Source organism: Stenella coeruleoalba, assembly GCF_951394435.1.
Source record: "Stenella coeruleoalba genome assembly, chromosome: 15".
NCBI classification, from domain to species: domain Eukaryota; kingdom Metazoa; phylum Chordata; class Mammalia; order Artiodactyla; family Delphinidae; genus Stenella; species Stenella coeruleoalba.
This window is the reverse complement of record NC_137161.1, coordinates 68,659,492-68,674,356: the sequence shown is the minus strand read 5'-3', so window position 1 is coordinate 68,674,356 and position 14,865 is coordinate 68,659,492. Positions and strand designations below refer to the sequence as shown.

Here is a 14,865-nt window from a genome sequence, read left to right as displayed (position 1 = left end):
AAAAAAAAAAAGGGACTGGAAGAAGATAGTGCCACAAATTTCACGATGAATGTCAATTGTAATTTGCTGTGGCAGAGCAAAACGAACACGCTGTGTTATTGTGAAACAAACATTTTTAAAAATAATAAACTGGAAAATATTGAGGCATTTCCAGCAAATATACAGTTGAATTTGATAAGAAGTTTTCTCTCTACATTCAAAAAAGAATTGGTGAAGCACATGAAAAAATGCCCAATATCAGTAGTCATTAAGAAAATGCAAATCAAAACCAAAATGAGGTCTTTTCGCATCTATTAGGATGGCTATTACTGAAAAAACAAACAAACAATCAAAAAAACAAACCCAGAAAATAACAAGCTTTGGTGAGAATGTGGACAAACTGGAACTCTGTGCGTTGCCATGGAAAATGGCATGGTAATTCCTCAAAAAACTAACATAAGAAATACCATATGATCTAACAATTCCACTTCTTGGTATATATCCAAAAGAAGCAGAAGCAGGGACAGATATTGGTACACTCATGTTCGTAGCAGTATTATTCACAATAGCCAAAAGCTGGAAGTAACTCATTTGTCCGCCAATGGATGAATGGATATACAAAGTGTGGTATGTACTTAAGCGGAATATTATTCAGCCTTAAAAATGAAGGAAATTCTAACACCTGCTACTACATGGATGAACCTTAAAGACATTACATATACTAAGTGAAATAAGTCAGTCACAAAAGGACAAATATTGCATGATTGCCCTTATATGAGATACCTAGAGTAGTCACATTCATGGAGACAGGAAGTAGAATGGTGCTTGCCCAAGGCTGCAGGGAGAGGGAAATGGAGAGTTAGTCTAATGGGTACAGAGTTTCAGTTGTGGAAGGTTTTAAAAGTTCTGGAGATGGATGGTGGTGATGGTTGCTCAATGTGAATGCACTCAGTACCACAGAACTTTACACTTAAAAATGGTAAATTTTATGTTCGGTGTGTTTTAACACACACACACACACACACACACACACACCATTGAAATTAGTTGCCTGAAATCAGAATAAAATGTTGAACAAAAAAATTTTAAATAGGCGTTAACAGAATCAGAGATTGCAAATTTGGCCAGTTATAAAATGATTCTTGCACACACGTGTGCACACACAATTTTCAATGGAAAGATGGTAAAAGAAATTATTTTTTCAGTTATGAAAATTTTGTGAGAAAATTATGAAGAAGAGACTAAAAAGATATTTCATAACAAGTGGACAAGCTTCAACTAAGCCACCAAACAAATGCCCATAGAATAAAAGAATTTATCAAAGACAAATTAATTCAAATTTTGAAAAATAGCAAATTTTAGCTGAATCATGCCATGAGACACTGCCAAATGAATACTTTGGGTATATAAAGGTCTTCCAAATTTATACAGAAACATTGTAAATCCATGGCTCTAAAAAAAACTGTAGATTAGAATTTTTGAATCTTTCACATCTGATAAAGATGAATTTCAGTTAGATATGAAAAAAATAGTTTCTATCATGCCAGATGGTGCTCCAGCTATGTTCAGTCAAAAATGCGGATTTATTGGAATTTCAAAACAAGAGACTGATGTTTCCCTTATTGCTTCATCCCACCGTATGATATATATTGAAAATATTTGTGTTCACTTTCAGAAGTAAACTCTATGGAAAGTGTTATGGATACAGTTGTTAAAATTACTCAGTGTATGCATTCAAATGCTGTGAATCATCACCAGTTTATGGAAAGGAACAGAAAGCAATGAATATGATGATCTTGTTTCTTAATCTATGTTCATGGGTTGAGTCATGGAAGAGTTTTACAAAGATTTACTGTACTGTCAATTCCAATTCAAGATTTACTTGAAAGAGAAGAAATTCTTACTAAATATTTAACAATCAAAGATTTAAAAAATGGCAGCATGATTTATGTTTTCTTACTGATATCATAGTGTGTATGAATGAGATACATTTGAAGCTCTAAGGAAAGAGAAAAAGCTTACTTGTGACCAAGCTAGAAAAGTACAAGGATTTACACTGAAGCTAAAATTTTTTTATAATGCAAATCAATAATTTTTACACATTTTCATATGAATCAATGTACATAATGCTTTAAGTGGTAATAATCAGCATTATGTAAATTATCTGCAAAACCTACCAAAAAACTGGAAGAAATTTGAAGAAAAATTTTTGTGGGTATTGATAAACTTAAAGTTACTTTTCAATTTGTGCAACACTCCTTTACATTCCATGTGAATACACTGAGCTGATGCAAGAAACAATGTATTAACATAACTTGGACAAACATAGCTTTGAAATTGATATGCTTTTGCTTCAAACAATTCTTCTAATAAAGATGAATTTGTTTTGTCAATGTGGAGGTGAATATTAAAGGCAAGTGATTTTTGGTACTTGATTCAGTAGTTGGAAAACTTTTAAGCAGGTCTGGAACAACTTGGGAATGTGATTCTACTTTTTCAGCTGTAAATATAAACACAGATCAAATATTTCCAATGAAAATGTAGCATCTGGATGAGCTGTGCCATGAGAGTTAAATACACCCTGAATTCCAAAGACTTAAAAGAACAACAAAAAGGAACATATCTGGATAAATAGTAGGATAAAGGTCCTATTGTGTAGCACTGGGAACTCTAGTCAATATCCTATAATAAACCATAATGGAAAAGAATATGAAAAAGAATATATATACGTATAACTGAACACTTTGCTGTATACCAGCAAACACTAAATCAACTATACTTCAATAAAATTTTTTAAATGGAACATATCTCACGAATAATTTTTTATATGGATTACATGTTGACACAATAATATTTGGGAAATATTGGTCAAATAAAATATAAAAATTAATTTCACCTGTTTCTGCCTTTTTTTTTTTCTTTTGCGTGGGACTCTCACTGTTGTGGCCTCTCTCGTTGCGGAGCCCAGGCTCCGGACGCGCAGGCTCAGCGGCCATGGCTCACGGGCCCAGCCGCTCCGCGGCATGTGGGATCTTCACGGACCGGGGCACGAACCCGTGTCCCCTGCACCGGCAGGAGGACTCTCAACCACTGCGCCACCAGGAGAGCCCTCTGCCTTTTTTAATGTAGCACTAGAAGATTTTATGTGGACCTAATTAAACTTAAAAGCTTTTGCACAGCAAAGGAAACCATAAACAAGACAAAAAGACAATGCTCAGAATGGGAGAAAATATTTGCAAACAAAGCAACTGACAAAGGATTAATCTCCAAAATATACAAACAGCTCATATAGCTCAATATCAAAAAAATAAACAACCCAACCCCAAAATGGGCAGAAGACCTAAATAGACATTTTTCCAAAGAAGACATACAGATGGCCGACAAACACGTGAAAAGATGCTCAACATCGCTAATTATTAGAGAAATGCAAATCAAAACTGCAATGAGGTATGACCTCACACCGGTCAGAATGGTCATTATCAAAAAATCTACAAACAACAAATGCTGGAGGGGGTGTGGAGAAAAGGGGACCCTCTTGCACTGTTGGTGGGAATGTAAATTGATACAGCCACTATGGAGAACAGTATGGAGGTTCCTCAAAAAACTAAAAACAGAACTACCATATGACCCAGCAATCCCACTACTGGGCATACACCCCGAGAAAGCCATAATTCAAAGAGAGTCATGTACCACAATGTTCACTGCAGCACTATTTACCATAGCCAGGACATGGAAGCAACCTAAATGTCCATCGACAGAGGAATGGATAAAGATGTGGTACACATATACAATGGAATATTACTCAGCCATAAAAAGGAATGAAATTGGGTCATTTGTAGAGACGTGGATGGACTTAGAGAGTGTCATACAGAGTGAAGTAAGTCAGAAAGAGAAAAGCAAATATCGTATACTAACGCATATATGTGGAATCTAGAAAAATGGTATAGATGATCTTAGTTGCAAAGCAGAAATAGAGACATAGACATAGAGAACAAATGTATGGATACCAAGGGGGAAAGGGGCGGGGTGGGAGGAATTGGGAGACTGGGATCGACACATATACATTATTGATAACTACATATAAAATAGACAACTGATGGGAACGTACTGTATAGCACAGGGACCTCTACCTAAGGCACTGTGGTAACCTAAATGGGAGGGAAGTCCAAAAATGAAGAGATGTCTGTATGTGTATGGCTGATTCATTTCGTTGTGCAGTGGAGGCTAACACAACAGTGTAAAGCAACCATACTCCAATAAAAATTAATTTTAAAAAAAAGCGAAAAAAAAAGTTACATATGTGGCTTGCATTATTATTCTATTGGACAGCACAGATTAGAATCCGTCCCTTCTGATTAGCACCAGATCTCCCTCTGGGAGAATTACCCATTGTGATTAGGTCTGGCAGGAAGGCAGTTTACGGCACCTGCCACCTCTCTCAGCTCCCACACTGTGCAAGCCCAAGGAGCAGGATCCAGGATCCACGAACTTGGGCAGTCAGATGCTCACTCCTGGGACTTTGATTCTGGGCTAAGTGGCACAGAGACAGAAGGACTGTTTGGAAGTCAGCCTTGACGTGGTATTGGTGGTAGTGTGTGGACCAAATTGTATTGCTGTTACTAACGGGGGGTGGGTTGAAGAGTCAAACAGAATGTCCACTACAGAAGTGTAGCCAGAGGAAGATGTCAAATCAGGCAAAGTTGGCGTCAAGCCATGTGAAGGTTGAGCTAAGCCTCCAAATAGGGAATAAGTGAGAAATGTGGAAGCCAGGGAGATGGAAATGGGATGGAGTGTGGAGTGCAGCGTGCGCTGAGACTAAGTGGTAGCTGAAAGAACCACATAAAGATTAAGTAAGATGCAGATAAGGACTCCATGCCTGCCCTCATCAGCAGTCCTTCTAAGAAAACCATCCTCTGAGTTTTGGAGTGAAGACCTGGATTAATTCAGGAAAAAGGACTCTCTGGAACCATCCAATGCTATGGCAACCAAGGAAGCAATAGTGGGGATTCCTGCTGACAACAGGAGCCACAGACGTGATCTCCCCCCTCCTTCCTTCTGCATGGGGCGGGGGGAGGAGGGAGGTGGTGCCCATTTCCTGTCCCCTCATCCTACTTTCTCTAAAGACCAGGTCCTGTGCTTCCCATCAATGGGAAGGAGTCTTAATCCACAGCGAGATTTAAAGGTTCAGGAGCTCAGTCCCTCTGGCTATCATCTCAGGTTTGATGAAGGGTCCAGCTTATAACTGGGCTCCTGTGAGCAAGTCCCTACCTTATGCCCTGGTTCTGATGGCATCTCCCTTCTTCACTCCTGGGACTGAGTCCCTGTCTCAATGCCTTGCTTGGAATGTGGTTTACTCCTCCCAGAGGCTGGAAATGTTCTTTGAATCTCAGCTCAGTGACCACAGTCCTGCTTTCTGCCCACTGATTGATGCTCACCTACCTGACTTACCTGGATCTCAGGTGCTCCTAGACTTCCCATGGCTTGCTCCCCACACCCCTGTGTTGAAACCACCTGTGACAAAATTGCGTGGTCTCTTAAAGTCCAACTACCCATGTAAACTGACCATTCCTTTGGGCACTCTGTTCTGTCTGCAGATCTGAACCTCCTCACCCGGCCTGGGTTCAGAGTCCTTCCCCAAGTGCCTCCTGTGTTGCAGTTTATCCCTGGGTGTCCAGTCCTGTTCGGAGCCTCAAGATCACAGCCACTAATCTGGGCAGAGCCTTTGGGACGATTCTGCTATCTCAGTTCTCTCTGCCTAGAAAAAAAGCTTTCTCTGAGGAACCCAGTGAAACTCAACCTATTCTTTCTGGCTTTTACTTTGATTAATACCATTTCAATTAGCAATTTCCCTCCTAGCTTTCTTCTCCATTGTTTTTCCCAAGAGACTAGCTTCTTTAGCTACTTTTCCCTGATTAAGCTCCATGAGGGCAAGGGTATTTGTTTGTTTAGCTCACTTGATGTGTTCCAAGTACCCAGAATAGAACCTGGCACATAGTAGGTGCTCAATAAATAACCATTGAATAAAGGAAAAAGAAACTATGACTCAGACTCCTCACAGGGATTAATACGCGTTAGCAGTGACTAGTACCCATATTAACATATAACACACAGGATAAATCTTACTTATAGCATTTTAGGTAGTTTTTGTTTTATCAGTACTGGTCTTAAGGACATTCCTTAATACATGAAAGCAGGAACTCTTTTCCTCCCCATTTTGATGTGGATTTCATTTTTTGTCTGCCTTTCCACTATCACTGCAGGCCAGCTTTACCAGCCACTACCCAGGTGATGTCACACTGATCCAGCAAACCCACCAGCCAGACTTTCCTTATTATTTCCCTCCTGGATGTCTACAAAAGCCTCCTAACTGGTCTTCCTGACTCCCTTTTTCCCCAACTCCCCAGTTGTCCTCTTTAAGTGGCCACTGACTTTCCTAACACTGAACTGCAGTGGAGAGAGCATAGGTGTCAGAATGGCCAGAAAGTGACTCACCACCTTGCTATTTGAAGATGGACATGATACGGCGAGCTAGATCTACCTTGAGAAGATAACCGCTGCCGTGGGAGCATGGTCCATTGGCCTCTGTCTTGGACTCATCAGGGTTACGTTTCAAACCTCCCTTTTTTTTTCTCTTACCCAGTTTTGATTTCAGCCCTGAGTCATTCAGTGGTCAGAATTTTGAGCTGACACTTCCTCTGGTTTCCTTAGTTGGAACCCCAGGCAGCTCTGGGCTGAACGGACTGACCCATGCGCCCCAGTGTGAGTGATACTACCTGTTCCATTCCTCGGGCAGCGGAATGTCTTGGGAGCCAGGACACCTGGCTTCTAGGCCTGGCTCTGCCACTAGTTGCATGACTTTGGGCAAATCACATCACCTCTCTGGGCCTCAGTGTTCACACCTGAGAAATGAAGGGGTTGCATTATATTAGTGATTCTCTGCTTTTAATTTTTTTCTCCCTCCCGAATATAGCCAGTGATATAGATTTACTTATGAGACACACACACATATGCAACTTTTTGGTGCTAATTACATCCCTTTCTTCCCCACTCAAGAAAGCCTATTAGAATGCAAGGGAATGACAGTGGAAATTTGTTTTTATTAGTATTTTTTAAAAATAAGTAATCTGCAAGCTTGATATTTTGACTGTAATAGAGTTACACTTATTGAGAATTTAATTACCCACTTTCAGAATAAAAAGAGAGAGAGGGAGGGAGAAAGAAAGCATAAGGAAGAAAAACGCATCACCTTAATAGTGAGGAATAGTGTGAGATAGGAAACAGGGACCTGGTGGCTTCTGGGTTGGTCTCGGTCTCTACAAACCTCTCATCCTGTGAGGTTCATTAAGCTGAGAATTAAACAATCATTTCTTAATACAAAGCCCCCACAGGCAAACCAATGACATCACCTCATGTTCAGCTAAAGAAACAAAAATCTCTACCTATGCTTTTCTGGAAGAAAACATGCCAAGAAAGTTTCTCATCTCCAGTATGGCCTCTTCCTTCGAGATTTTTCACTGGAAACTTCATGCAGTTTTCACCTTCTCTGCTGGCTTACCGATCCTCATGTCAGATGTGACTCTGCAGAATTTTACGCAGTCTTCACCCTTGACAACTGCTTGATTTATGAACCGAGGTGGGTAGCTGCTCAATTAGGTATCTCTAAGGTCTCATCTAGCATCCAAGTTCTGGGAAGAGCTTGGCTTAAGCCTACCATCCCCTACCTGGTTTCACCTGATCTAGTGTACGTTTCCACACTCCTGCCTAAGAGGAGGGCTCCACGCTGCTGTTTTAATAATTTTTCTTAGCAACATTTGTATCCATCTTTCAGTTTTATCCCCTTGTAAGAAAGGGATATCACTGCTGTCTCATTGTAAGAAAAGATCCCTCTTGCCCATGCTAATTCTTCCCCTTGTACTTTGATTCAGTAACCACCCCTGCCCCCGCCCATGCCAGCATCATTCTTTCTGTCACCGACGTCTTCAACGTCTCTTCCCTAATAGAGTGTAAGCTGCAGGAGGGCAGAGGCTGTGTCTAGTTTATTCACTGCTCTTTACCACTATCAAGAACTGATACAACAGGTACTTAGTAAGTAGTTGTGGACCACATGAATGACTGATGGATTGAATGAAGAATTAGATGAATGAAACTACTCTTGTCTGCTGAATTCCCACTTTAGCATGTAAACATGCTCTAGTTTTTCTCATTTTTCATGATAAACACTCACACAAACACTAAAAAAAAAAAAACTATCAACCCCAAATAATTCTCTCCTAACTTTTAGAGTTAAAGGACTTGAAATATGTGTCAGCGTTCACTGTTTCCAGTTCCTCACATCCCATTTCCCCTCAGACCTCTGCAGTCTGGTATCTGTTGCAGCCACATGAGTGAAACTGCTTCCACCAACACCTTCAAGAACCGACATGTTGCCAAATCCAATGGACAAATTTTTGTCCTCATTTTACTTGATCTCCTGACTCTAAATCATAAAAGTGTTTGAATGTCTGCTGAATGAATTTACTATTCTTATATAAGCAGAGGGGAGACAGAAATGATTTTTTAAAAATAATGTCTGCTCCGGGGCATGTATCCAGAGAAAACCACAATTCAAAAAGATATATGCACCCCAGTGTTCATAGCAGCACTATTTACAATAGCCAAGACATGGAAACAACCTAAATGTCCATCAACAGATGAATGAATAAAGAAGATGTGGTACATATATACAAGGGAATATTACTCAGCCATAAAAAACAATGAAATAATGCCATTTGCAGCAACATGGACCAGAGATTATCACACTAAGTGAAGTAAGTCAGACAAAGACAAACACCATATGATATCACTTATGTGTGGAATCTAAAATATGATACAAATGACCTTATTTACAAAACAGAAATAGACCCACAGACATAAAACAAAAACTTAGGGTTACCAAGGGGAAAGGTGCGAGGAGGGATAAATTAGGAGTTTGGGATTAACATATACACACTACTAGATATAAAATAGATAACCAACAAGGACCTACTGTATAGCACAGGGAACTATACTTAATATTTTGTAATAACCTATAAGGGGAAAGAATCTGAAAAAAATACATTTATATGTATGTATAACTGAATCACTTTGCTGTACACCTGAAACTAACACGACACTGTAAATCAACTATACTCCAATAAATAAATAAATAAAACCTAAAAAATAAATAAAAATAATAATAAAACGCAAAAATGACAATAAAAATAGCTATTGCTTCAGTTTTCTCCAGGGTGATTAGTTTAAGGGAAGCCAGGTACAAAACCAGTTAGAGGTTATAGAGATGCATTTGTTTACTGACTCACTTATTCATTCAAACACACGCATGTAATGAATCCCTTTAATGTGCCAGGTATTGGGGAAAAAAGACAAGGCAGCAGATTTCAGGGAGGGTCCCTCTGGTGGTTGTGCCATGTACCAACCAGACAGCTGATTTTGAATTAAAAAATAATAATAATGCAACTATTAACATGTAACATTTATATTGAAAATACACACAGTTTCAAATGCTCAGTCTAATGAATTTTCAGAGACTGAACACACAAGTGTTAAGAGCACCTGGATTAAGAAACAGAACATTACCAGAATTCCCACTGGGTCTCCTTCTAGACACTCCTTCACCTCCATGATAACTGCTGGGTTGACTTGGACATTATAGATCATGGTTCCTGTTTTTGTGCTCTGCATAAGCACAATCGTACAGAATGCACTCTCATTGCCTCACCTGTCTCGCTCAACATGGTATTTTGGGGATTCATGGATATTGTGGTAAGTAGCTGTAGACATTCATTCTCATTGCTGTCTGAATTCTCTTTCAGCAAGACCCTCAACCTCCCCACATAATTATGGTTCCCTCTCTCCCAATAACATTTCCCGTCCCCCTTCCCTGCTTTCTCTCCATACTTCTTATCACCGTCTAACATACTGTACATTTTATTTATTTTATCTTTTGCTGCCTGCCTAGAATGTAAGTTCCGTGGAGTCGGATAAATACCACAAATACCCTGTGAACAAATGAACCTCAGCTACTTCCACATGGCTCCCAGCACACCCAGAGTCGGGGGTTGGGGGTGGAATGCCATGTTGCCCAGAAAGAACAGATGGGTCAGGACTGCAACAAAGTGTCATTTAGCAGGAGACGCCAACCTGATGTGGAGCCAGGTGTGGCTCTCCTACTGTGACATCTGTACCATGACCACGAATACCGATGCGAAAATCCTACATAAAATCCTTGCAAATGATTTTTAAAAGTTTATTAAAACCGAAAAAGAAAAAGGTCCAGAAATATCTATTAGTAGGGAATATCCCTTGGGATATCGGAAAATTGGATGTGAACTTTCTGTCTTTATATGCTTTTCATCTTTTGAATTATTAATAATAAGGTCTATTGCTTTAGTAATAAAATTTAAAGAATAACACACCACGGTTAAGTAGAAGTTATCCTAGTATTGTAAAAACCATTGAATGTTTACAAACTGATATTAAAGATATCACAAAGGCCGACAACGTTTTATAAAAATCACAAATTTTTATAATAGAAGAATGCCTGGCTTAGAGTAAGCACTCAAATATTTCTTGAATGAATGAATGTAAAATATATTAACATGTTCAATCATCCCTATAAGTCAAACAAGAAAAAAATAATTGAACTAATAAATGCTGAAAGAGCATTAAAAAAGAATTTAGCATAAAAGAAGAAAGTATATATATGTATAAAGGAATCACTTTGCTGTACAGCAAAAATTAATACAACATTGTAAATCAACCACACTTCAATAAAAATAAATGAATAATAAATAAAATCAAAAAGAGTTCAGCATCCATTCTTGATGAAAACCCTTGGCACGTGTTAAGGAAGAGGTTTCCATCATATGCCTCTCTGCAAACCACTGCAAGCTGGCTTCTGCTGGCACCACGCCAGGGAAACTGCATTCCCCAAGGCTCTCAGTGCCCTACATATTGCCAAATCCAATGCACTTGGCTGGGGACCAATAAATATGTAATGAATTAAGGAATGGATGATCAAAGAATCTCAGATCAACAGTCAACATCATACTGAACAATAAAACACTGGAGTTGTCTCTTTAAAGTCAGAAGCTAAACCAGGATATGAGCTACCACTGTCATTTGATGTTTTTCTGGAAGCTCAAGCAAAACCAAACAAAGCAGCATGGAGACAAAACAAGGTATAGCTCTTGGCAAGGAGACAAAAATGATCTTTCCTTGCATGAAACCTAGCAGAATCATCCAAAAACTATCAGCAATAAGAAGAGAGTTCTGGAAATTTACAAAATAAACACTCAAAGAGCAATAGTTTTCCCCCCAAATCAGCAAATGGAATGTCCATGGAATGATGAGTTATGAGACAGCTGAGAAAGTACAATAGAAAGAAGGCACAGGGAATTCCCTGGCAGTCCAGTGGTTAAGACTTGGCACTTTCACTGTGGTGGCCCAGGTTCAATCCCTGGTTGGGGAACTAAGATCCTGCACGCTGTGTGGCACGGCCAGAAAAAAGAAGGCACAGAATCCCATGAATAAAAAGTAAAACAGTCTAGGTGAAAGATACAGAATCCTAGCTCTACAAATTAAAAAAAAAAAGTTGTAAGAAGAATAAGATTTTTTTTAAAAAATTGACTAGGGGCTTCCCTGGCAGTGCAGTGCTTAAGAATCTGCCTGCCAACGCAGGGGACACGGGTTCAAGTCCTGGTCCGGGAAGATCCCACATGCTGCAGAGAAACTAAGCCTGTGCGCCACAACTACTGAGTCCGTGTGCTACAAACTACTGAAGCCCGTGTGCCTAGAGCCTGTACCAAGAGAAGCCACTGCAATGAGAAGCCCGCGCACCGCAGTTAAGAGTAGCCCCAGCTCGCCGCAACTAGAGAAAGCCTGTGCGCAGCAATGAAGACCCAATGCAGCAAAAAATAAATAAATAAAATAAATAAATTTATAATAAATAAATAAATAATTGGCTAAATGTGAAGAATAAATGATGCTTATGTTACGAATTTAACATTTAATTCTAGGTGAAAGAGACAGGCTAGATATCTATCATAAACAGATCACACAGAGCTTAACTATGAGAGAGGGTCAAGGTTGTTAAAATGGAGCTGATATTGCCCCAACCTGGAAAGCATATCCCACTTCCCCCGTTACTGCTTGTAATCACTGTCTGAAGTTCCCATACTTGTAACCTCAGTTTCCCTGAGATAATAATCTGCTCTCCTAGAGAAGTGACTTGACAAACGTGGGAAAGTCTAAAACCAAGAACCGGGACGATGAACCTATTTAGGTCCAACTTGAACCTCTTGGTTCAGCAGAAAGTTTTCACGGCCCCTGTGATAATTTGTGGGTTTTGCATATTATTTAAGGTGCATGAAATACTTAGAAGAATTTTATTATCTAATGTACATTTATTTTGAAATGTTATTGCTTGAATTTTCACACTATTCTAAGTACTGGGCATCTCGTCCCTGCCTTAAGTGAGCTTAAGTTCTACTCAGAGATGGACACAGAGAACAAACAAATACACAACTAGTATTATTTCAAAAGTGACTGATGCACCTATGGTCAATTAATCTATGACAAAGGAGGCAAGAATACACAATGGAGGAAAAACCATCTCTTCAACAAGTGGTGCTGGGAAAACTGGACAGCCACGTGTAAAACAATGAGATTATAACATTCCTTCACACAAAAATAAACGCAAAATGGTGTAGAGACCTAAATGTAAGACCTGAAACCATAAAACTCTTACAAGGGAACATAGGCAGAACACTCTTTGACATAAATCATAGCAATATTCTTTTGGATCTGTCTCCTAGGGCAAAAGAAATAAAAGCAAACATTTAAAAAATGGCACCTAATTAAACTTAAAATCTTTTGCACAGCAAAGAAAACCATCAACAAAATGAAAAAAAAATGATGATCTCAACCGACAAGTGGTTGATATCCAAAATATATAAACAGCTCATACAACTCAACATTAAAAAAACCAAACAACCAATCAAGAAATGGGCAGAAGGCCTGAATAGATATTTTTCCAAGGAAGACATACAGATGGCTAACAAGCACATGGAAAGACGCTCAGCATCACTAATCATTAGAGAAATGCCAGTCAAAACTACAATGAGATATCACCTCACACCGGTCAGAATGGCTGTCACAAAAAAAGTCTACAAATAATACATGTTGGAGAGGGTACAGAGAAAAGGGAGCCCTGGTGCACTGCTGGTGGCAACGTAAATTGACACAGCCACTAAAGAAAACAGTATGGGGGGGCCTCTAACAACAAAACTTGGAGCTACCGTGTGATCCAGCAATTTCACTCCAGGGTATAGATCCAGAAAAAACAAAAGCACTAATTCAAAAAGATACATGCGCTCCAATGTAGTAGCAGCACTATTTATAAGAACAGCCAAGACAGGGAAGCAATCCAAGTGCCCACAACGGATGAATGAATAAAGAAGATGTCACACACACACACACACACACACACACACACACACAGGAATATTGCTCAGCCATAAAAAAGAATGCAATTCTGCCATTTGCAGCAACATGGATGGACCTAGAGAATATTATGCTTAGTGAAATAAGTCAGAGAAAGACAAATGCTGTATGATGCCACATATATGTGAAATTTATAAAATAATACAAATGAATGTATAGGCAAAACAGAAACAGACTCACAAACATAGAAAATGAGTCAGTGGTTACCAAAGGGAAGAGGGAAGTGGGGGAGGGACAAATTAGGGTTATGGGATTAACAGATACTAACTACTACATATAAAATAGATAAGCAACAAGGTTATTTTGGATAACAAGGAATTATAGCCATTATCTTGTAATAGCTTTTAATGGAGTATAATCTACAAAAATACTGAATCGCTATGCCATATACCTGAAACTAGTATAATACTGTAAATCAACTACACTTCAATTTTTAAAAAGTCATTGATACTATGAAGAAAATAAGCCTGGTTAAGGTGATAGACATGAAAGAGAGTGTACTCTGGATCGAAGACTTCTCTGGGGAGGTATTTGAACTGAGATCTAAAATGTATGAAGGAGCAAACCATGCAGAAGCAAAGCATCCATGCACAGCAAAGAGAGACTATAGAGTTTCAGAGGCAGAGACGAGCTTGGTGTGCTCCAGACTGTGCAAGGCAGCACTACGGCTGCAACAGAGTGAGCAATGGGGAGAGGAGGTTGAAAGCAAAGCAGATGCCAGGTCACGTAGGGCCTTGTAGACCACGTGGAAGAGTCTGGATTTTATTTTTAATGTGAAGGGAAGTCTTTGGGACGTCTTGAACAAGGGTGTCATGTGGTCTGATTTATGGTTTTTAAAAGCCCATGGGGGCCGCTGTAAGAATTAGTAGTCTGTTGGGAATTGCCTGGCGGTCCACAGTTAGGACTCGGCGCCTTCACTGCCAGGGGCCCGGGTTGGATCCCTGGTCGGGAAACTAAGATCCCGCAAGCTTTGAGGCGCGGCCAAAAAGAAAAAAGAATTCGTAGTCTGTAGTAAGGAGGGGTATGAGTGGGAGCAGGCCAGCCAGTTGCGAGGCCCCTTAAAGAGTCCAGGTGGAAGATGATATTGGCTTGGAAGAGGACGGTAGCAGTGTAATTGGAGAGAAGTGACTAGTCTGAAGACAGGTTATGAAGACAGAACCAAAGAACTTACCTATGCCTTGACTGGGTGTGGGATGTGAGGCAGTGAGAAATCAGGAAAAACATGTAGCATTTTGGACTAAACGTCTGGGGGGGATGACGGAAACATACTGGGGTGGGGGGGACAGGTTTGTTAAAGGGAAGTTGAGAATTCTAGTTTGGACATGTAAAGTTTGGAGTGCCTAT

General features: G+C 39.6%; 1 protein-coding gene across 8 annotated transcripts in view; it reads right to left on the bottom strand.

The window, feature by feature from the left end:
- Positions 1 to 14,865, bottom strand: part of TNRC6A (trinucleotide repeat containing adaptor 6A) — a 202,108-nt gene that overhangs the window by 160,876 nt on the left and 26,367 nt on the right. For 7 of the 8 annotated variants that reach the window (XR_013831598.1, XM_079945071.1, XM_079945069.1 and 4 more), the window contains one exon: positions 6,753 to 6,878. Coding sequence is in view for 7 of the 8 variants with exons in the window: in XM_079945071.1 (XP_079801197.1) it covers positions 6,753 to 6,832 (80 nt within the window). In the remaining variant the exon portion in view is untranslated. Of the gene's footprint in view, positions 1 to 6,752; positions 7,343 to 14,865 lie in introns of those variants that run through there. The other variant, XM_079945072.1, reaches the window with a different exon arrangement.